Source organism: Callorhinus ursinus, unplaced genomic scaffold (assembly GCF_003265705.2).
Source record: "Callorhinus ursinus isolate GAN/ISIS: 27379988/994484 unplaced genomic scaffold, GSC_fseal_2.0 scaffold9, whole genome shotgun sequence".
In the NCBI taxonomy this organism is placed as follows: domain Eukaryota; kingdom Metazoa; phylum Chordata; class Mammalia; order Carnivora; family Otariidae; genus Callorhinus; species Callorhinus ursinus.
Genome location: NW_027397071.1, coordinates 44027610 through 44051371, shown reverse-complemented (window position 1 = coordinate 44051371; position 23762 = coordinate 44027610). Strand labels below are relative to the sequence as shown.

At 33.9% G+C, this 23762-nt stretch overlaps 1 protein-coding gene across 3 annotated transcripts in view; it reads right to left on the bottom strand.

Moving 5' to 3' along the window:
- Positions 1 to 3350: 3350 nt before the first annotated feature.
- ANKRD13C (ankyrin repeat domain 13C) overlaps positions 3351 to 23762 on the bottom strand; it is an 89166-nt gene continuing 68754 nt past the window's right edge. For all 3 annotated transcript variants that reach the window (XM_073896530.1, XM_073896531.1, XM_025871839.2), the window contains 4 exons: positions 17362 to 17441; positions 15836 to 15934; positions 12819 to 12919; positions 3351 to 5594 (listed from right to left, as the gene is read on the bottom strand). In XM_073896530.1, coding sequence (XP_073752631.1) covers positions 5464 to 5594; positions 12819 to 12919; positions 15836 to 15934; positions 17362 to 17441 — 411 coding nt within the window. In that variant the 3' untranslated portion in view covers positions 3351 to 5463. The remainder of the gene's footprint in view (positions 5595 to 12818; positions 12920 to 15835; positions 15935 to 17361; positions 17442 to 23762) is intronic.

Genomic DNA, 23762 nt, shown 5'->3' with positions numbered 1-23762 from the left:
TGTTTTCCTTTTTGTGAAGGTGGATTTTGGGTAAGCTTCCTGCTAGTGATTATATATTATATGGAACATAGAAAAAGGTTACGTGCTTGGGGGAAAGAGAATCAAACTGGACTTCCACCAGAACAGTAAAAATGTTCTTTAGCCTTGGTGTTGCATCTTAGAATTGAGTAAGGTTCTGTTGGTATCAGCAGGACACACCAACTTCTCTAGCAAAACTACCAATTTCTCCAGGTGGGCATCGGATTTATACTTAGGGGGCCATGCTGTTTGAAGATTGGTAGACATCTCTCAAACGGGAATTGAAATTATGTTGCTTTTGTCTCTAAGCTAATGAATCTCATCCCTGTTCTATATAAAATACTTACCTGTAATCAATCAATTACTTGTATTTATTTTAGCTAAATATGGATGTGGTAGAAATGCTACTGGTACTTTCAAGAGCATCCAGAATGTTTGTTATTAAGGCTTTGTTATCAGAAGCAGCTTTCTAAAAGACTAATCGGAGTTGTAGATTTTTGAGTCTGCTTTAGTTTAATTTTTGTTGCCATTTTCATTTTATAATGTCAAAGTCTGTGCAATGCATTCAGACATTCTTTAGCAAAATAACTCAGGTCTGAACCATGCTAATTTACCAGTGGGAATATTCGTAAGAATATACAAAGTGTTATAGTAGATGTAACTGGTAATCAAAGAATTCAGAGAGAAATCTGACAGAACTAATTCATTTCTAATGCTGTCCTTACAGAAATCAGGGAAGTGACATGTTCCTGTTCTTTTCAAAAGTATCACCATGTAAGGGTTTTTCCCCCCCAGTGCACTGTTGCTAAAATGAGTATCATGATGTCTTTTTTTAAAAAAGCTAGTTAGCTAATGTATGATTTGTGCATAGAAATTAAAGGTCTAGGGTTATATTTGGAATGTTCCAAATGATGCTTAATAATCACTTTTCAGTTACCTCAAGATACAATTTTATCGATATACCAAATGTAAAAACTGCCTCTTCATTTACTGTGAAAAAGTTAAAATTTGCTTAAATATCAAGTTTTGGAAGACAAGTATCGTGTAGGTTAAGAATTTCTTAAAAGTGTTCAAAGGAGCAGAATCACTAGAAACCAACCTGTATTACAGAGGTTTGACCTTAATTGTGAGGGCTGGCTAAGTACTCTGTTGTCTTTGTATCTGATGCTGGAGATTAAAGCCCACAGGCAGTCTACAAGGGAAGATGGGTAGATGAAAGAGTAAGAATAAGATGGAACCACAAACAAGAGTCAGAGCCCACGTGGATGGACTGAAACTTGAGTCAGGTCTTGTTTTCTTCTGACCTGGGTGGCAGGGGTGTCCTAAGGAAGCCAGGCCCCTTCGTCGTGAAGGTAAAGACACACTGGCCCATTAGTCTGAGAAGCTGAGGGAGGATCTAGGGGAAGGTGAGGCAGTTGTAGGCCCTGCTCCTGCCTCATCATCCCAACGGGGCCTGCAAAGAAGCCAGCCGCCAGCCACAGTGTGTATAAACCAAAATTTCCGCTTCCCTTCTGCCCTCCAAAATTCCTACACCACCCACATTCATTATTTAGACACCTCAGCCAGTCATTATTGGGCACCCTTGGTGACTAAGAACTCTGTGGGAGGTACAGATCATGTAAGTGGTGGGTTTTTTTGTTTTTATATTACACACAGTTTCTCCTACTCATTTTCACCTGCAAAACACAAATTCAGGAATGATTGTCAAGTGCCTTCCTTTAAAACCCTTAGGAGATTTTGCTTTGGTATTTATTAGGTGCTGTGGCAAATGTGAAATTCTAATTCTCTGTACCTTAGGTGCCACTGTGGCTGGAAGTACTATTCTAAACTGAGCTATAAACGTTTTAAAAGTTCATCACTGGGTACTATTAAGGATGGTCACATGATCTGAAAAATGTTAATGTTAATACGTGAGATGGTGGCCAAGGACACCTATTGCCCCAGACTTCTGACAGAAAATGCTTTGCACAAGGGTAGTTTTTGCTAATTGGTAGTATACAAATGATGGGCTTTTTAGCAAATTTAATTTTGCTGTCTTTACAAGGTGATTTACACTTCCCGTGCAATTATCTCAGGCGAGTTTCACTGTCAGTCATCTTTGAAACATCCCATAGTTTCAAATATAGCAATTTTGGTAAGGATGCATATTTTGCTAATTTTGCAAAACATGGTTAAGGTACCTTTTGCTAGAGTTAACAGTAGAGACATATTGTGCTCCATGCTAATCAATAACTGTCACTCAATTTTAAAGACGAGAATGCTAGTAGCAGGACTTATTCACCTAGTTTTCTACTACAAATTTTTCTCAAATGTTTGCAAATAAAAAATGAGCAGCGGGAAGCACTCCTTAACTCAGTATATCCTGAAAATATTTACTCCCCTTTTGCGGACTCAAAACAGGATCTTTGTCTGCCATAGAATTAGTGAAAACTGGGGAGAAGGCTCACTAAATAATCATTTACCATCACCCTCCCAGGTGTGAATAAACAATTGTACATGAATAACACTAGGAAAACCCATTTTTGTGTCAGTGAGTCTCAACACCAGTCCTAAGCAAAAGAAATTATAGCCGACGCTTGAACAACATGGATTTGAACTGTGCATCTCCACTTACATGCAGATTTTTTTCAATACACTACAGTACTGTAAATGTATTTTCTCAACGAGTCTCTTAACATTCATCTCTATTGTAAGAATATATAATACATATAATGTACAAAATATGTGTTCATCAACTTTATCAGTAAGGCTTCAACTCAACAGTAGGCTGTTAGTTGAGTTTGGCAGAAATCAAAAGTTAACATGGATTCTTGACTGGGGTGGGGTGGGGGGAGGTTGGTACCCCTAACCCCTACGTTGTTCAAGGGTCAGCTGTACGTAGTTTTTCAGCTTCTGTCGCCTATCAGCTTCTCTGAAATGTGTTAATTTCCAGACCATCATATGTACCTGTACTTAATCACAGCATCTGCTTTTTGCTCCCCTTTTATGAAATTTGACAGTTCGCTGTTATGAATGACTACAGACAGAGGCAAATTGTCTGCAGGGAAGAATTTTCTTGAAGATAAGAATCTTATCTTCTACTGATACGGTACTAGTGGCAGGAATATTGAGCACTTCTGAAGGGCCACTGAAGGTGACCATTGTACAGTCTCCCAAGTCTGAACAGTTTCTTCAATCACAAATGGAAAGTATATAAAATTTTATGGACTTATGCAAAATCTAAGTTCTCATGAGATTATCAAGATATATGGTGTTTTGATCTCCTTATGTGAAACACAGCATACACAGAGCTTCATTCATCGGTTGGATTAAAAGGCACATTTTGAAAAGTCTAATACTGTGAAAAGTTTATTTGCATTAATTAACTCCTTGTTTTCACCATCATAAGAGATACATTTGCTTGTCCTTTTTGATCAGATAAAAGACATTTTGGAATGGATAATCTATTCTTTACGAAAGAAAAAGATAAGAGTTAAAAACAATCCCAAGTGCAAAAGTTTTCAGTAGTCTTCCTACCTCCAGTGTACCCCAGCAAAATAGTCACAGCTTTTAGGAAACTGACAAATCCCAAGCTGCAATTTACCATGTTTTCTCCACTAAGTTGTCTGTACGTGTGAAAAAAATCTGCAGTGTATTCCTGGGAAGTATACCATATTCCCACAAAGTAAGGGAGCCTACGAGCAACAGTGATCACCGCCGTTCAGCGTCTCACACCTCAAATAATCAGCGACAGGATAATTCAATCTCCAAGTCACATGATCAACAAGCATTCCCAAAATAATAGGGATCAACTTCTATTCAATAAACCTAATCTGGGTTTACCAACTCTTCCACAAAATTCAACAGACCCACATACGGTAGTAATTGGTCTTTGAATTTTTAACTATGATTACTTCATTATAAAATGTATTTAATAAAATGCCAACATATGCAATGTAGTATGTTTCAGCATGGAAGATGCAGCTTTAAAGATGTTTATTATAAAATTTTCTTATGGTTGATGCTTTGGATTTTTAAATAAATCATCTCTTCAATAAAAGTCTCTAAATTCAAATTATTTAAAATTCTGGAAAAAGTTTAAACTATTGGTCATTCTACAAAATTTGACAGATGCATTTTGACACATTTATCAGGATACATTTAAAAAAAACAGTTCTTTAGCTAAGCTCTTTAATACAACATAACATTTTGTGACTGTTATACATTATTCTCCCTATTTTCAGTCTTGGACCTTCAAACCATTTTGGAATAAATATGAAAGATTTTAAATGCAAAAATGAGTAATGCATGATTTCACTTTGGAGATTAAAATCAATAAATATTTTTTTGTGACTTAAAAAAATAAACAGTAGGAACTGTCAATCCTGTGTACATTTCTGGAATTTAGCTTGTAACAAATATATTCTGTTAGCATATAAAATGTTTTTACCTTACTTTGAAAGCATTAAATATGTAGGGATGTCCAAAATATGTGGGTTGCTTTTTTAAAACTGACATGAATGCATCCATATTCCATTAAAAACAAACAAAATAATCAGAATGATGTGCACTTACTAGGAAGCAAGTTTAAAAATTTGGAGTTTTTTAAAGTGCTGAGATTTGGAAGAGGAATATCTTTAAGCATGCTAACCATACCTTATCATGAACACAAAAAGGACTTTTAAACTTAAGTTTAGAAAAAAAAAAAAATAGAGGTTCTATGAAAGGAAGATTAGTAACAAACATTTTCCATTGAAGAAAGAATTCAGGTAAAAACAAATAGCACCACAATGAATTGCACTAAGGTGCTAAAGGAGGTACCTTATTCCCTGCAGAGTGAACGCTCCCTCTGAAATGTATTGCAACATATAAATGCAATTGTTTAATGGTTACCATTTGGTTCATTCATCTACAGAAAACTGCATTCCTTCTAGTTCATTATATTGAACAAACATTCAAATTACTGAACTATACATAATGTTACATAGTTTACATTTTATGAAAACAAAGCTTGAAGGAATATTTATAAATGTCACCTTGAATATAAGATGACAAGTTTAAAAGGGCTTCATATCTCTTAAGACATTTAATTTATGTTAATGGTCCAGGAGTGTTATAGATATAGATATATTTATATGCATATATATTTCAACAAGAAGTGTAAAAATTTTTAAAAACAAATCACAGCACTTACAGCTGTTTTACATAAGAAGTACTCAGGGCATTAAGGTGTCAAACTATTACACTTATAATATGTATATTTTTAAAAAGACTGAAAATGGCACATCAGGAAACTTGCTGAAGTTCTTTTTAAAGGCCCATTTCATTATATCATATTACTGATGTGTCGATTCAATGTAATTCCCTTTTCTTCTCAGAACATTTGTCCCTTCTATTTGGATTTACAACTGGGGTCTCTGTATTCTCTTGCTTTCCTTGGTTAGATGAGATCATTTTCCATGTCAGTTAAAGATCAGGAAAACGGCTCGGGTCTTCCTTATAGTCATCAGGTATAGTAAAGATGGAGCCATCAAATTCATCATATCGAAACTCCTGAAAAGTCACAGTGGCTGTGATCGTAGGAAACACAGGAATATCTAGAGAACAATCAATGATAACATTGTAAAATAAAATGCTTATCTATTTACAGTCCATAAATACTATTAGAGATATCCATATTCCTTAAAGTGTAAAAAAGCATTATTCAAGGACCTGACAAATCCTAATATATGTCCAATAGTGAGTGTGTCTATTTTGGAGAAGGGTTTTTTATTGGTGAAGAGAGAAAGACATCAAGAATCACATCAAAAAGACAAGTTCCCATTGCTTCCCAATCTTCAAATTATAATGCCAGATTCCACCAGTCTTTTTTGTTTTTCTTGGGCCAAAGAGACACATACATTTGTACTTTTTGCATTCTGACATCGTTTCTATTCATATTATAGCATATATACTATTCTGACTCTGAGCTGATTTATTTTCATTCTAAAGCAAGAGAAATACATCAATCCCTTTTGTTTTAAAATACTAAATACAATCCATCACTTAAATATATGCGATAAAAAGTCTCATCAGAATTGGAGTAATATCATGCCAACACAGCCTAACATTTTTTTACATAAAATACCTTTCTTACTGAAATTATAGTGAAATCTGACATTAAAAATGGCCACTTTAATCACTCCTTAGTTTTATCCCTAATATGAGTTTTTAGAAAGAGCACAAATCAGAAAACTTGGATTCTGATTCCTATAAATCATTTAATTCATGGTCCTCAGGGATTTCACCTACAAAATAAACAACTGTAAAGCTTCCTTTAAAACCCTGAAATGATTCTATGGAAGCTAAGGTGAGTGTCTAGAATAGCAGTAAAGAGTAAATTAATTTTTACACGGCTAGTATTTTACTGCAGAAAGTAATATTCTTCTGAAAACACACACACACACACAAAATCTACATAAAGATTACAGAGTTCCCAGTTATTTCGGAGGGGGGGCGGGAATCATCCATTTGTGCATATTAGTAACAAATGCTGTTCTAATTCAGGGGTCAGGAAAGTAAGGCCCATTGCCTGGCCTGTTTTTGTAAGGTCTATGAGCTAACAAAAGATCTTAACATTTTTTAATGGCTAAAAAAGCACACACACAAAATAGTATTTCATGTGCTTAAAATTACATGAAGTTCAAACTCCAGTGTCCCTAAGTAAAGTTTATTCGAACACAGGATGCTATTCATTTACTTATTGTCTATGGCTGCTTTAGTTTTCCAACAAGAATTAAGTAGTTGTGACAGAAACCATATGGCCCGCAAAGCCTAAAATTTTATTTACTATCCTTCAGAAAGTTAATGACCCATTTTAGGCATTGAAAACAAGGGAACAAAACAAGTGAACAAGAGGAAAAAATCATGCATTTATGGAGATTATATTCTGGTTGGGAGGCCTAGTAAAGAAGTAAAAAGTATATGTGACTAAGTATACAGACAGAAGTAAAGCATGGTAGAGTGAAAGGAGTTGTCAGTGTTGGGGTAAGAGCTCTTAACTGGGTGGTCGTAAGAAAACCTCAATAAAGTGACCTTTCAGCAAAGACAGGAGGTATGCACCATACAGCTGTCTAGAGCAAAAAAATCCCAAGTAGAGGGAACAAGTACAAATGCCCTAAAAAAGAAAGTGTCTGGTGTATACTGGGAACAGTTAAGAGACCAGTGTGGCTAACAGCCAAGTGAAGGGAAGATGAACAGGAGAAGGGGTCAGGGGAGAGAGAGACCCTCAGATCACGTGGGGTTTAGATCAAAACGTCTTTGGCTATTTATTTCTCTGGATGAAACGGAAAACCAATGGAAGGCTGTGAGCAGAGTAGTAACATGCTTTGGCTTAAGTTTTAGCCGATGTAATGAGAGTACAATGTAGGCTGACAAGAGTTAAAACAGATGTGCTCCAGAAGGAGCAGCAAGACCGGCAGGAAAAAATCAAGAGAGAACTCTTATCAAAGAAGTCAGAGGAAATCTGAAGAAAAACTATCATTCGCTGGGACAAGGACTCTACAAAAACAGAGTCAAATCTTGGTAACAGAAAAGTATCCAGTAGATTTAACAATATGAATACCAATAATAAACATAGTAAGAGTGAAAGCGATAAAGAGAATGTGCAATGAGCAGCTGGGTTGTTTCTAGTTTGGGGCTATTACAAATCAATTTGACCCATAATGAGTGATCCAGTTTTCCCACATCTGCACAAACATTTGGTATTGTCACAAGTTTTATTTTAGCCATTCTGTTAGGTGTATAAAGTGATACTGTGGTTTTAATTTGCATTTCCCTAATGGTAATAATACTGAACATTGTTCATGTGCTTATTTTCCATTTATATATCCTCTTTGGTAAAATGTCTGTGTCTTTTGCTCTTTTCTAATGGGCCTGTTTGTTCTGTTATTGATAAGTTTTAAAAGTTCTTATGTTTTCTTTCTTTTAATTGGTCTTTCACAGAGCAAACAGTCTTCACTTTTGACGAAGTCCAATTCGTTGATTTTTCTTTTTATAGATCATGCTTATGGTGTGAAGTCTAAGAACTCTTTGCTTAAACCCATATCCCTAAGGCTTTTTCTGTTTATTTCCTATGTTATAGTTTTACATTTTACATTTAAATTCAAGTCTCTGTTCCATTTTCAATTAATTTTTATATAAACTGCAGGACTTAGGTAGAGCTTCCTTGTTTTGCCTTTGGATGCCTTTGAATGTCTAATTGCTCCAGCATCATTTGTTGAAAAGGCTATCTTTCCTCCACTGAACAGTTATTGCATCTTCATAAAAAATCAGTTGTGCATATTTATGAGGGTCTATCTCTGGATTCTCTGTTCTGTTATTTTGATTTATACGTTCATCCCTCAGCCTATACCACACATTCCTGATTACTATACCTATATAATAAATATTGAAATTGAGTAGACTACTCACATTTTATTCTTCATTATCAAAATTATTTTGGCTATTGTTGTGGGTTGAATTCTTTCCCTTCCAAGAAATATATGTTCTAGTCCTAACTTCTAGTACTTCAGAATGTGACCTTTTTTGCGGATAGGGTCTGCAATTTGCAGAAGTAATCAAGTTAAAAGTCATTATAGTGGTCCCTAATCCAATGGCCAGTGTCCTTACAAAAGGGGGGGAATTTGGAGACACACAGCAAGAACATCATGTGAAGATGAAGGCAAAGACTGGGGTGATTCTTCTATAAGCCAAGGAAAATCGTCAGAATCTATGGGAGAGGCGTGGATAGCCTCAGAAGGCTGTGAGAAAGAGCTCAGATTTCTAATGAGAAAATAAATTTCTGTTGTTTAAGCCACTCAGTTTGTGGTATTCTGTTATGGCATTCCCATAAAACTAACACAGATATTCTAGATTCTTTGCCTTCCCAAGTAAATTTTAAAATAATCTTGTCTATATCTACAAAAAAAATATTACTGGGATTATGACAAGAACTGTGTTAAACCTGTATAGTAATTTGGGGAGAATTAACATCTTTCCTATGTTGAATTTTCCAATCAATGAGCATGGTATATCTCTCCATTTGTTTAGATCTTCTTTTCATTTCTTTCATTAGTGTTATACAATTTTCAATATACAAATATTGTACATGTTTAGTTAAAATTATGCCTAAGTATTTTTTTTTTAGCAATTGTAAAAGTACTTAATATTTAAATTTTGGTATCTATGTGTTCAATGCTAGTACACAGAAATATACTATTGATTCTTATATGTTTAATTTGTATCCTGCCATCTTGCAGAACTCTATTAAATCTAGTTTTTGGTAAAATCGTTGGGATTTCTACTTATAGAATCATGTCTCTTGCAAACAAAGGTTTTCTTTCTTTCTGCTCTGAATGCCTTTTTCTCCCCCCTTTCATTCCTTATTGTACTTATTATCCTTTTGATTTCTGCAGGGCCCGTAGTGCTAGCCCATTTCATTTTTTATATTAATAATTTGTGTTTTCTCCCTTTTTATCACTCTTGCTGCAAATTTGTTGATTTTATCAATCTTTTCAAAGAACCAGCTCTTTGCTTCATTGACGTTCTAGAATTGTTTTGTTTTGTCTTTCCCTGATTTCTTTCTACTCTATTATTTTGTTCTTTCTGTTGGTTTTAGGTTTATTTTGCTCTTCTTTTCCTACTGTTGTCTAGTATGATTCTACTATGGTTGATTTTTTTACTCTTTTAGAACTATTGAGGTTTGTTTTATGGACCAGGATATGGCCTATCTTGGTATATCTTCCACAGGCACTTGAAAAGAATGTGTATTTAGCTAATGTTGGGTAAATGCAAATTAGGTGCTTTAGTTTATGGTGTTGTAAAGATATTGTATATCCACGCTGATTTTCTGTCTAGTTGTTATATCAACTGTCTCCAATTATAATTGTAGATTTTTCTTTCATTTCTTTGTTTTTGTTTTACCTGTCTTGTAGCTCTTTTGTTTGGTGCATATACATTTAGAATTGCTATTCTTCATGAATTGATCCTTTTATCATTATATAATATCCCTAGCTGTCTCTGGTAATTTTTTTTTGCTCTGAAATCTACTTTATCTAACATTAAGAGAGCTAGTCCTGTTATCCTTTGATTAATGTTTAAATGAAACATCCTTTTCCATCCTTTTGCTTTCAATATCATATTTGAAGGAAGTTTCTTGAAGAGAATATATAGTTCGGTCATGTTTTTTAATCTGTTTTGCCGATTTCTACCTTTTAAATAGTCTATTTAGACTACTTACATTTAATGGAATTATTTACATATTAAGACTTAAGTCTGACATTTTATTTTTTTAAATGTCTCTGTTTTTCATTTCTTTGTTTTCTTTTCTTACCTTCCTGTAAGTTACTTGACTATTTTAGAATTTCATTTTCATTTCATTTATCTAGTGTTTTTGAATATACCTCTTTGTATAGCTTCTTTAGCTATATATTATATATATGTGTGTGTGTGTGTGCGCGCACGCACATAAAAAATTTATCATAGTCTTCTAGTGTCATTTTAGAAGTTCAAGTGAAGTAGAAAAACTCTGTCTCCCTTTATGTCTCTTCATCTTCTCTCCTTTATAAAAAAATTGCACATAGAAAGTAACAATGGAAATATAAAACTAGACTTTCAAGTAGCCTAGCTATGAAAAACAAAGATTAAAGGCAAGTGCTGGGTAGGGAAGAGTTAAAGGGGTTATTTTATTTAGTTGGTTGAATGTTAAAAGGAGAAAGACCTGAACAAAGCCCAATAGCTAAGAGAGAAAAAGCAGTAGAGAAGGGAGTTTGAAGATAAAAGAAAAATATGGGGAGACTTATAGAGCAAGGTTCTTAAAAGAGATGCAAGAATAGATCCATAGTACAAATGAAGAGATTATTCAAGCTAAGAAGAGGGGTACCACTTCCACTGAGATAGGAAAGATAAAGGAAAAGATGGGACTTGGGACAAAAAAGTCTCTATGGGGGCTTGGGAGTAATAGGGAAGTCTCATTTCTGATTGTCTTTTTTTGTAACTAAGGAAGCAAAAATCATCTGCTTAGACTGTGGAAGGAAGTAGTGGGAGAAGCTGGGGACTGGTAAAAGAGGTTCAAATTTAGCCTTTGAGTAGAATGGAAGGAGAAGCAAAAAGAGAAAAGATTATTCATAATTAGCATTTAAAGCTCTGGCTGATTTTGAAAACATAATTATCTTAACAACAGTTTCTAAATTTTTATAATTTTCCCTTCAATTGTATTTTTAAGCCTAAACACAGAAACAGAAATGGTGGATGATTAAACAGACCCAGGGCTAGAGTTTTACAGGGTTAATTCAAAAGAAGGACAAAAAGACAAAAGAAAGATAAATTCCCGATTACTTTAGTATGCAAGCAAAAGATTATCAATCCCTTGTTAAGAATGTGGTTCTACATTAGAGAAATGCCTGCAAAGAAGTATTGTAGACTTTCTCTTTCCTTTTCACATAATCAAAATATTTCTTTTGCATACACATCTATATTGTATTATGGGGTTTGACTGGGGTTTAGGACTTAAATAGATATTTTGGGACTTAAACAGATATGAATGCTGGGATAGTTTGAAACTCTCATATATTCAATCCCTGCCCACTATTTTAGTTTGGCACTTTAAATACAGTACCTAGAAGAGAGTCCAATGCTTCAACTATTTTCTGGTTACAGAAAATTACAGTGGGATTTTAGCTTCTGCAGAAATGATAACATAATGATCCCGACCCATAACTCAAACACACATCTCTTGATTGCTTAGTTTTCAAATCATTTCTGGTGTTGTAAAGATAATTGTATATCCATGCTGATTTTCTTCAAGTAGACACCGGGTTTCCAGTACTTTTTCATCACAAAGGGAATCTATAGTGAAATTCTGAAATGTTTTAAAATTCACTTTAACCCACAAAATGCTTATTGCCAAGTTTGTAAAGTTGAAAAGGTCATGTTTACTTTTTAGCAATGAAAGCATTATTTCTGTGAGAAAAGCATTCTGCCTAATTATTCTGAAATGTGGTTTCAGTAATATTGACTAAAAAATAAAATCCATCTGAGATTAAATAAAGGTTAATAAATTTACTATATATTTATTTTTCTCTCCCACTGGAATGTAAACACTAAGAGGGCAGACACTTTTACTGTCTCACTGCTAGAAAAGCATCTGGCATACAGCAAGCACTGATTAAATATTTGGTGACATATTTAATACCATCCAAATAGAGTATGGGTGGTAGTAAAGGCTCTCCTCAAGCTTAATGCTAAATCTAAGCCTAAACTCCTAAAGAATCTTTTAATAGTCTCTTGTTCCCAGTTTTCTGATCTACTTAGATAAATATGCATAATAATGGGAGCTTACTGTTCTTAAAGATCATTGCTTAAGATGAAGTTAAGTTTAAACATTTAAGACTGAAAAATAAAATATATGAGTATTACCTTACCTATGAATAGTGACTGCTGATCCCAGAAACATCCCCACTGTTCAGAAACTCAAAAATCTGCTAAAAATTTGGGCTAAAATCTAGTCTCCCTATTTGACATTAGAAAACATTATCATAGTGCATTATGAGTTCATCCATATCCTCTCGTATGAAATATTTGCATATCCCTTACATTTAACTTAAATCCAGTAGAATTAGAACTCCCATTGGGCACTTTACATATTTGATAAAACATGAATCTTGATCCATGTAATCACAGAAAAACTTTATAAAAATCTAAGCAACTAGAAAATCATTTTCCTTCAAAACACATTGCTTATTGTTAGTAAATAGCTCCATATTTCTAATAGACACTGAAATTACATGTAAATTTTCTCTTACCTAGTTTTACAGGAAAGCCTGGAGGAAGCTTCATCTGAACAAATTCTCTAAGCTTGTTAAAGTGCTTGAAGGGAGCTATTACTTCCAAAACATTCAATAATCTGAAAAATGGAAGGAGAAAAAAAAAAGTTATCATTTTTCAAACTGATTTCTTTATATCCTTATGTTGTTTTATAACTACATGCGTCAAACCCAGTAGTATTGACTTCTAGACGTTAAGGATGAGGAAATGTCACCTCCTTCCTCCTGATTTTTTGTTTTATTACTGTGTTTACTATGTTAAAGTTTACAACATTTACATTTGATTGTAAAGCCGTAATTTCCACAGTTGTTTGATTTTAGGTCTGTATTTAAATGAAAAGGTTTATACCCATGTTCTTCCTGAAGTCTACACACTCCTGACTTCTTTAATTAGTCTCACTGGGTGGCTGAATTTCATGGTCAATTTTATATGTGTGAAGGGCTCCTACATTCTTTGTATTTCTTGATTTCTTACAGATTCCATAAATGAGTGTTTCTTTTTTGCATATTTAAAGGGAAATTTGGCTGGCATAAAATTTCAGTTTATGCTTCTTTCCTTCTGAATTATAACTTCATAATGTCTGCCAGAATTCAGTATTACATTAGCCTGTAACTTCTTTCATCTCTTAGTTGAATGGATTTCATTTTCAAGTAGTAGTATTTTTCTTTCAAAATGGACCCATATGGCTGCTATATTTTTGAATGCTTCTATGTTTTCTTCAATTGCCTTGATATCTAAATGACATCTTAGCCAGATATACTACTTGATCACATTTTGTCTCAGAAATGTAAAGATGTGAAAAAATGTAAAGCCAGGTTTTTACCTCTTTTTTGCCTGAATGCCTTTGGATTTCTTCATTAACAATCAAAGTCCAATAATTTAATCAGGATAATTTTATTGTTACTAATCATTCTTAAGATTTTTCTTAGAACCTAATGTTATGCTACAGATTCAGTTTTTCCTTACAGAGAAATTTTTACCCTACTTTGAATACTATTTTGGTTACATTTTAGAGGCTTTCTATATAAGTAGATCACCAATGATCCTTATGTTGAACCCTCTTTGTCCTCCATAAATACTGCTTCTCTAATTCCTTTAAACTTTTTTCATTAAATTCACTATGAGCTATCAAATTTTATTTTTCAGCCACATCTTTTGTGTTCATTGTTGTTTCTAATTTATTTGTTCTGCAACAGTGTTATTTAGTGCTTATTTCCTTAGCTTTATAATCTTTTCATTTCATTCTATTATCATCTCATCTAGAATGACCTAGTTTACTGATTTCACACTTTTTACGTTTTTCCATAGCATTTACAAGGAATTTTCTTCTGTTTTTGACCTATATTTTATTCTAGAATGAATATTTTGTCTGGCTCTTACACGCTATGTTTCTTGTTTTTTTCCAGAAGGAATGTTATAAAGGCCACATTTTATAAACTCTAATGTACCCATTTTTTTCACATATTAACTGTGAAATTGGGATAACTCATAAAATTGATAGCATCTTACAATTAGCCACATTTTTCTTCTTTATTAGAACATAAAACTGGTGATTCTTGAGTCAGTTGAATCCAAGATAGGATGAATTATGCAGATTTGTAGGTATGGCTAAATGCCTTTCCCACATCTTCTTACAACTATCAATCTTCCTCTCTAATCTACGGATTGAGAGATGTATAGCTCATTCTACCCATTTTTCTAAATTCTGGTTACTGAGGAGTATGAGACATGTATATCTTTTGTAGAAAATATGAGTCCTTCTTTCTTCCATGATAATTAATTTTTAATATACTAGGCTAGATTAGAAGGGGAAAGAACTAAGAAGGAAAAATAGCCTGGTGCTTCAATTTATCCCCTACTTTAGAGAAAGCCTGAAGTTATAGTTCTGTCAGTCAGCTGCCCCTACCCACCACTCCCATTTCACCCATCTCTCCAAATTGGATTTTTTTTTTAGAGGGAGAGGCAGACAGAAAGGGAGGGAGAGAATTTTAAGCAGGCTCCACACCCAGCGCAGAGTCTGACACAATGAGGGGCTCATTCTCATGATCCTAAGATCATGACCTGAGCTGAAATCAAGAGCGGATGCTTAACCAACTGAGCCAATGCAGGTGCCCCACAAATTGGACTTTTTTAAATGAACATCTGATGAGTACAGGTTTGAAAGGATATATTCAAGATGTTCAGTACTGTTTACAATGGTGACAAACTACAATCAAAATGTTTATCAGTAGGGGGATGATAAAATAAAGGACAGTACATCAGTACTACAAAATACCAAGGAAAGAAGAAAAAGAGATAAGAATGTAATTATTGTGAGAACTCCAAGATACACTCATTTTTAAAAGAAAAAATGAAACTCACAGAACAAAATGTAAACTATTCCTCAATCTTATTAAAAAAAAAAAAAAAAAAAAAAAGCCGGGGTGCCTAGGTGGCTCAGTCGTTAAGCGTCTGCCTTTGGCTCAGGTCATGATCCCAGGGTTCTGGGATCGAGCCCCACATCGGGCTCCCTGCTCAGCGGGAAGCCTGCTTCTGCCTCTCCCACTCACCCTGCTTGTGTTCCCTCTCTCACTATGTCTCTCTGTCAAATAAATAAAATTTTTTTTTAATTAATTAAAGAAAGGCAAACACAGAAAAATCTAGACCAAAATACCCCACTTATTCACCTATTAACTATTAGTGAGGTAAAAGTAAACTCATTTTTATTCTATAAACTTCCATGCTGTTAGATTTTTTTATAATAAGCATGGATTTATTTACTACTTTTATAATTTTAAAAAACTATTCAAAAAACTATTCAAAAATTAAAAGAGTAAAAATGCTAGTAATCTGTGAAATAGAAATTGTCTAGAAGGGTGCATGAACTACCAAATCAATGGCTATTTGCTTTTTCATTTCAAAGGACTCAAATGCAACACTCAGATGCAAATATTATTACAGCCTTTAGGGTTTCTTAGTTTCTTTCATAGACTCGTATAGTGAGTAACAAACTTACGACTCTATTCCCAAGGGAAATTCCTGGCTCATGGCTATCGTGGCTTTAAATGTTTTCTTGCTCTCTTTGCACACCAGTTCTCTTCCCAGATGAGGAGCTCTAAAATGGGGAAAAAAACAAAAAATTAGGAAACCTTTTCTACATGCTACCATCTTCCTATGAAGAAACTGTCCTCTTCTAATAACATCATTAATAAATTAATTTTCCTTACTCTGTATAGAAATAAATTTAAATTATGCTAAAAGGACTTAAGACGTGTAAGAAACGAGATGGGGTAACAAAAAAAGAAAATAACATAAGGTAAAAGTTCAGAAAAAATGATCAAAGTCAACAAATTTCATATTAAATATAATTTTAATAATCACTTTTTAGGAATAAAGCAAATTTCTAGAAAAAGTAAACTTGAAAAATATTGTATATCTCTAAAATCACTTATTCAATTCAATCTCTTTTACTGTCTATATTTCTTAGCACTGACCAGTAAGAAGTAAAGAATAAAAAATTCTATATAAACTATAGACTATTATAAGCTGGAAATATTTGGGAGAAGTTGGAAAAGTGTAATAATAATCCTTAAATATTAAAAAAAAAAAAGTCATGACAACTTCTTCCTAATCATGGAAGTAGATAATATTTTATTCTCCACCAAAAGGAAAAAAGATTTCTATAAACAACTGTACCTTTTTTTTTAAAGATTTTATTTATTTATTTGACCGAGAGAGAGAGAGAGCGAGAGCAGGAACACAAGCAGGGGGAGTGGGAGAGGGAGAAGCAGGCTCCCCGCGGAGCAGGGAGCCCGATGTGGGACTCGATCCCAGGACCCTGGGGTCATGACCTGAGCTGAAGGCAGACGCTTAACGACTGAGCCACCCAGGGCTGGCTAGAAAAAAATCTATTTATTCATTCAAAATAAACCATTTGTTCACTCATCATCCTTTTATTCAATAAGTATTTACTACATACAAACCATGTAATGTAATAGGTACTCTAGTAAGGATCAGTCATATAACATTAAGCAAGGTCTATGTAAGGATGATGAGAAGAGGTCTGGCACAGGCTGAAACAGACAGTGACAGGGGATGAGCTTAGAAAGGCAAAGAGTAGAAAAATAGTGAACAGCTTTACCCGCCATGCTAAAGACTAAGGATAATAACAAAATATAAAAGTTCACATATAATAGAAAAACTCCAGCAACTGCAGTGGGAAATTCCTCACATTGTATTTTCTTAGAATAATGTGCTGTTAAGTTTTTTGGGTTGTATAAAATGGCAGCAAGCATGTAAAAAAAAGGTTCCACAACTTATTCAAATGTAACTGGGGTTGCTTCTCTCCCTCATCAAACTTAATCCATATATTACAAGATAAAAGAATTACTTCAGACAAAACTATACTAAAAATTCTTTCTAAAATAATTTTACACCTAAATATTCATATTTTTACAAAGTGTTCTTTCTAAAAACCAGTGAACAAAAAAAAAAACAGCAACAAAAAAACCCTACTTTCCAAAATAAAACAAAAAAACTTACTTTCCATTTTCAGCAGATATATATTCTTCCCATGTAATAGTGTTCTGAGGAGGAGGGGTAAGGGACTGTCTTCGAACCGGCTGCCAAAAAATAAAAAGACAAAGAGCAAAAGAGAGGGAGAAAAAAAGGAAAATGACATATTTTTAAAGATATAAAAGCATGCAATAAACTATGTAAATTACTAATGTACTTAAATTAAATCTCTTCAATATAATGCTTTAAGGAATTGCTTCCGAGATAATTCCATGGTGATTTAAGCTCTATCGGTAAGATTATCAATTTTTTTCTAAATCTCAAATCAGACAAGTATCAAAGTAAAAAAATCCATTAATTCAATGGTTTAATCATCTAAGATGTTCCTGGTGTTATGCCAGATGTTCAACATGGGAATTAAAGAGAAGTATAAAAACTAACCCTGACTTCAAGGAATTTACAGTTCAGAGTTGGAAAGAAGAAAAAGAAAAAAAACCAAAAAACAAAAAACCATACAGACGTAACAGTTAGTCAGAAATATAAAGTATTATATGATTAAAGGCCAAATGAGCTTACAAAAAGCTGAGTAGTACAGAAGTTCAGAGAAAAAAGCAATCTTCTATGGACAATAAATTGAGACTAGGGATTGGGACTCGGATTTAAATGAAAAAATAAAAAGAATATTTTAGAGAAGGAGAATTAATGGTGAAAAACACAAGTAGACTAATTTATGTGAAGTGGAGAGCAAAGTTCAAAAGGGAGATCAACAATAGTGATAAAGGTCATGTGAGATTTTAAAACTTACATGTTGTCTTTGTTCAATATGAATTTGTATCACCACAGGATGAACTGGCAATAAGGAACTAAAGGAGTGGCAGTAGAAATTAAAAACTGCTAAGGAAAATTACCAAGACAAATTCATGGAACAAAAGTGCAATAAATGAAAGACTGACATAAATAACAAGATAAACAGTTAACACTGGGAGAGGGTCCCATTCATAGTAGTTTTGGATATTATAAGATGTTAGAGCTGTTAAAAATCAAGGATTTTGAAGACAACAAACTGAGCTGGAGTCCCAGCTCCACTACCTGATAGTTGTGGGAATTTGGGCATTACATTTTCTTATGTCAATTTAGCTCACCTGCAAAATGTATGACCACCTAATCTCATAGTTAAGAATTCAAGGCAATAACGTATAGAAAGAGCATAATGCCTGGCACAGAATAAAGTATTCAGTAAATAACAGTCACGATTACATACTGTGAAGTTCCCAGAGGGCATTAACAAAAAGAAAAGGGAAGAAGTCAGAGTTAAAGATAGGGGAATTCTCTGACTAGATTAAAAAAAAAAAATGAGAAATCAGAGGGTTGATCACTAAGTCCTAAAAATAACATGCATTAGGGGGAGAAAAAAGGACAGAAAGGAGCCAGTTATTAATATATAAGGAAAAAAGAAAAACCAGAGCATCAAGTTGTCATGAAAGCCAAAAGACTGTTATATATATCACAATACAAAGACTTTAAAGAGAAAGAAGCCTCAAAAAGGGCCATACATTTTTTTGGTTAGAAATGATTGAGATCTTTGAATAGCATCAGAAAGATCTGGGGGAAAAAACGGACCTAACAATATCTGAACATCAGGCAGTATGAAAGAAAACAATTCCATTCTTGAAAAGTTTACAAAGAGACACACAGAAATTGGGTTGTAATCCAGAGTGATGGGGGCTATGATTAAGGGATCTAAAGGATGACATAAAATCACAGAGAAGGGGTTTCTGACCCAGATTGGGGTAGCCAAAGATAAGTGCCAGCAATCATGGTTGCTGAACAGAGGAACCTGAGTCTAAAAGAAAGAGAACAAAATAACCAGTTGAAGGAGACTGAGGAAAGCACAATAGTGCGAAAAGTCATGTAGTGTACTGGAAAACTCCAAGTGTACTGTATCTACTCAGTATGAGTAGAATACATGAAGAGAAAGTAGTAAGATACAGGGGTAAGTAAGCAAGACAGAAATGAGAAAAAGTAGTTTGGATGGGTTTTGTGCATCAAGTAGATTGTATTTTACTCAGGAAGCAATGGACAAATATTTTGAGCAATATAATGTATTTCTTAAAACACAAATTTTGGAGCCAGACTGATCAAACCCTGTCTTCACCAATTACTAACTGACTTTGGACAAATTATTCAACCTCTTTGTCTCAGTTTAGTCAACTATATAACCTCACAGGGTTTGTGAAGATAAAAATGATCTGTTACTGGGATCAAGTCCCACATCGGGCTCTTTGCTTAGCAGGGAGCCTGCTTCTCCTTTCTGCCTGCTTCTCCCTCTGCCTACCACTCCCCCTGCTTTTGTGCTCTCTTTCTCTTTCTCACACACACACACACACAAAAGATTTGTTAAATATAAAGTACTTAATTTAAAATGGTGCCTGACAAGTAGTAATTACTCTATACATTTTAGCACAGGCATTACACAGCTCAATCTATTTCAGGCAGATCACTGAGAGCAGTGTGTAAGTTACAAACTTATCTCAGTAATCCAAATGAGAAATGATAATGGCATGCTGTTTCAAAATGGAAGGAGAAAAAGAGATTCAAGAAATCTTCAAGATTTTGTTACTGACCAGACATAGGGTAAGGAAAGGCTAAGAAGTCTAAGGACAAATTTCAGGTTGCTAGCTTGGATAATGGTAGTAGATAATGGTTCCACCACTCAAGACAGAGAACACAGGAAGGAGGAATAAAATTGATCAGATTTAAACATACTAAATTTTATTTTTATTTTTATTTACTTACTTTAAGTAGGCTCCATGCCTAGCATTTAGCCCAACGTGGGGCTTGAAGTCCCAAGCCTGAGATCAAGACCTGAGTTGAGATAAAGAATTAGACGGACATCTAGAATTACTAGATGTCCATCAACAGATGAATGGATAAAGAAGATGTGGCATACACACACACACACACACACACACACACACACACACACACACACACACAATGGAATATTATGCAGCCATCAAAAAATGAAATCTTGCCATTTGCAACAACATGGATAGAACTAGAGGGTGTTATGCTAAGCGAAATAAGTCAATCAGAGAAAGATGATTATCATAGGATCTCACTGATATGAGGAATTTGAGAAACAAGACAGAGGATCATAGGGGAAGGGAGGGAAAAATGAAACAAGATGAAACCAGAGAGGGAGACAAACCATAAGAGACTCTTAATCTCAGGAAACAAACTGAGGGTTGCTGGAGTAGAGGGGGGTGGGAGGGATGGGGTGACTGGGTGATGGACACTGGGGAGGGTATGTGCTATGGTGAGCGCTGTGAATTGTGTAAGACTGAGGAATCACAGACTTGTACCCCTGAAACAAAGAATACATTATATGTTAATAAAAAATAATAATCAGATGCTTAACGAACTGAGCCACCCAGGAGCCCCTAAACATACTAAACTTTAGATGTTTATCCAAGTGGAGTAGATGAAAGCACTACAGATCTGATGATTAGGAGAAGTCACAATTGAAAACGTATTTTTGGGTGAGAGTTACCAGTATTTACATGGTAATAGAAACAACATCAGATATGTATCTAACCAATGAGACATTAGAGACTACTAGCTGTCCACCCAGTGTCTATTCTCCCATTCTTTATTGTTAAAAAAAAAAAAAAAGCCTCCCATTCAAATTTTTGTCTGGACATATGATTTCCTAGACTAAAGACTTACTTTTAGCCATCCCTGCAGCTAGCTAAGTGTTACCATGTTACTAAGTTCTAACTAGTGGGATGTGAGCAGAGTGAAGTGTGGGTTCTCAAACAAAACAGGCAAGCCCTCTCCTTCCAAATCACTATTAGGAATTACTATTCCCGCTAGCTGGAATACTATAAACAGGTAATAAACTATCTTATACCATGTGGATGAGAGTCACATCTAAGAACAGAGAAGTAAGACAAAAAAGACTAGGTCTGAGATTAACCCACAGAGCAGAGAAACCACAAAAACTCAGATTTTTATATGAGAAAAAAGTAATCAATATCAGTTTAATATATATATATAATGGGATACTACCCATAATACTATGGCATGTGGCAATGGCTTAGTAGAATGACAAGCAGGCTTCAAAGGTAGTCAGTGACCCTCATAAATATTGTAACAAGATATTAGGTAAAACAGTATCTTGTGATACTGCAAAAGGGAAACGGATACATGCTAACAGAACCTGTAATTCTAAGGGAAGAGGCTGGAAAAATTTAAGACTGCTGCTCCAACCCAGAACAAGAGCAAAGGCTAATCTCACCTCCATCCAAATCTCTAACTAAGTAGACCACAGTCAATTTCTCTTTCAGAACACTGCTTAAAATTTGTCTATTCTTGCTTCCAGTCTAGTTAATATTTGCATACATTTGGCTATAACTGGTTTTATACATTATATATAAATGTACATATACACATATGTATATATGTATACATGCATAATTTCATACATACATATAAGACTCATTTGCCAGGCATGATGTGGTATGTCACTTAAGTTTATTTTTTCAGGTAATAAACTTCTCTAAGCAGTTCTGTTTCTAGTAGAATTCTTTCTAAACTGTACATTATATATTACCCATCTTATAAAAAGACTATAATGAATCTAATTTATAATTTCTTTTATTGAGTACTTATCATGGTATCAATTACTATATTTTAATAAAGTCTTTCCTAGTTTATTCTCATTGACCCTTTGTTATGTACTGACATTTGTAGCTAAATCCATCAGTGTTCCTTCTACACTGCTACCATAGCTGTCTAACAAAACAGGAAGACATGAAGGCTACTGTAGGACACCAGATGACTTTCTAATGTTATTTGCCCAAGTCAACAGGTTCTGCAACTGAAATGTCATCAAACCTTTCTTCAAATTTAAGTGCAAAAATTCTAATGCCTGTTTTTCTTGAAGTATATAAAACATATACATTTTTTAATGTATTGTTAGGTTTGCTCCTATTCTATTATATGGCAAAAGTTTCTGGAAGTTTAAGACATTCATGTATTTTGTATCTATGTATTCCTACTTAGATTTTATATATTTAAAAAAATACATAAGCATTAATAGATCTTAACTCAGTATTCTATATATATAGTTGGCACACAATAAATGCTTTTATCAATGACTCTATGTCTAAGGTATAAATGGGGCACTGGTTCCTGCTCTAACAATAATTGGTTAGAACAAAGAGGAAAAAGAACACCAAAAATTTAAGAGCAAGTATCAGTGACTTAAGAATTTCTGAGCACTTAAATTTTATTATAAAAAATATTGTCAAAAATATGTAGTAAATATTAAAAACATGTCTGGAAATGAGGTAGAGGAAGAGGAGGCATGGCAAAACTAGTTAAATGGCAAATAATTCCTCCTAAATACTATCTATAAGCTATTTCTTATGGAAGTTAGAACAAATATTTGCCTAAAAAAAAAAAAGACACTCAAAGCTATTCATTTACAATAAAGAATATAAATTCATTCTGAAAAGAATTAGACATTTTTAAGAACTGAAATTCTATTAAAATGTGGCTTCAAATATGTATTTTCTAGGTTCTTGAAATTTTCAATAATGCTCCAAAGCCAAAAATATTTTCTTCAGTAATATATGTTCTATGCACATAATTTTAAAAACATCACAATACTGATTTTTTACTACATTTACTGATAGCATCTTTCCCAGAATTATATCTTAAGGCTCCCCTACTCCTTTTCCAACTTCAACTTCCCCATTTTTTGAAAGAATTACTAAGACAGGTTAAACATGTGAATATACAGGAAGAAGCAATTATAACAAAGGCAGGCTGGAAAGGAATATACTTAGAGCAAAAACAGCTTGGGGTAAGGGTCCTAAAATCAAAACCTAACAAACTTCTAGTTTTACGACTCCATATAGATTAATTTCTTTAAACCTCAATTTCCTTTCTATAAAATGGGGCAATGATACTTGTCTCATTAGGCCATTATAATAAATGAAATGATATATGAAATAATATAATGCCCATGCTAAAAACAACTCCAATGTTTTAAGCCAACACAAATAAGAAAGAAAAACCTGTTGAGGTGACTATGGATTCAGTTTTTTACTGTAGAAACTGAATTTAGGTTTATAGTACTCCATTCAAATTAGGCCACTGTAGAATCCTTTGTTCCTTTGTTATTCTCCAATATAACGTAACACTTTGTATATAATGGTCACTAATTAAAAGACATACATTTGAATAACTAATCTATATTTCACCCTGACTTTAAAGTTAATAAAGCATATATTGATTTGTTTTTGTATTACCAAATATGACTTAGCAGCCACTAATTTCAATACTGGTATTTTTTTTTAAACTCTGTTAAAATTTTAAACATAGTTCATCATTAAATGTTTCTTGAATTCAAAAGATCC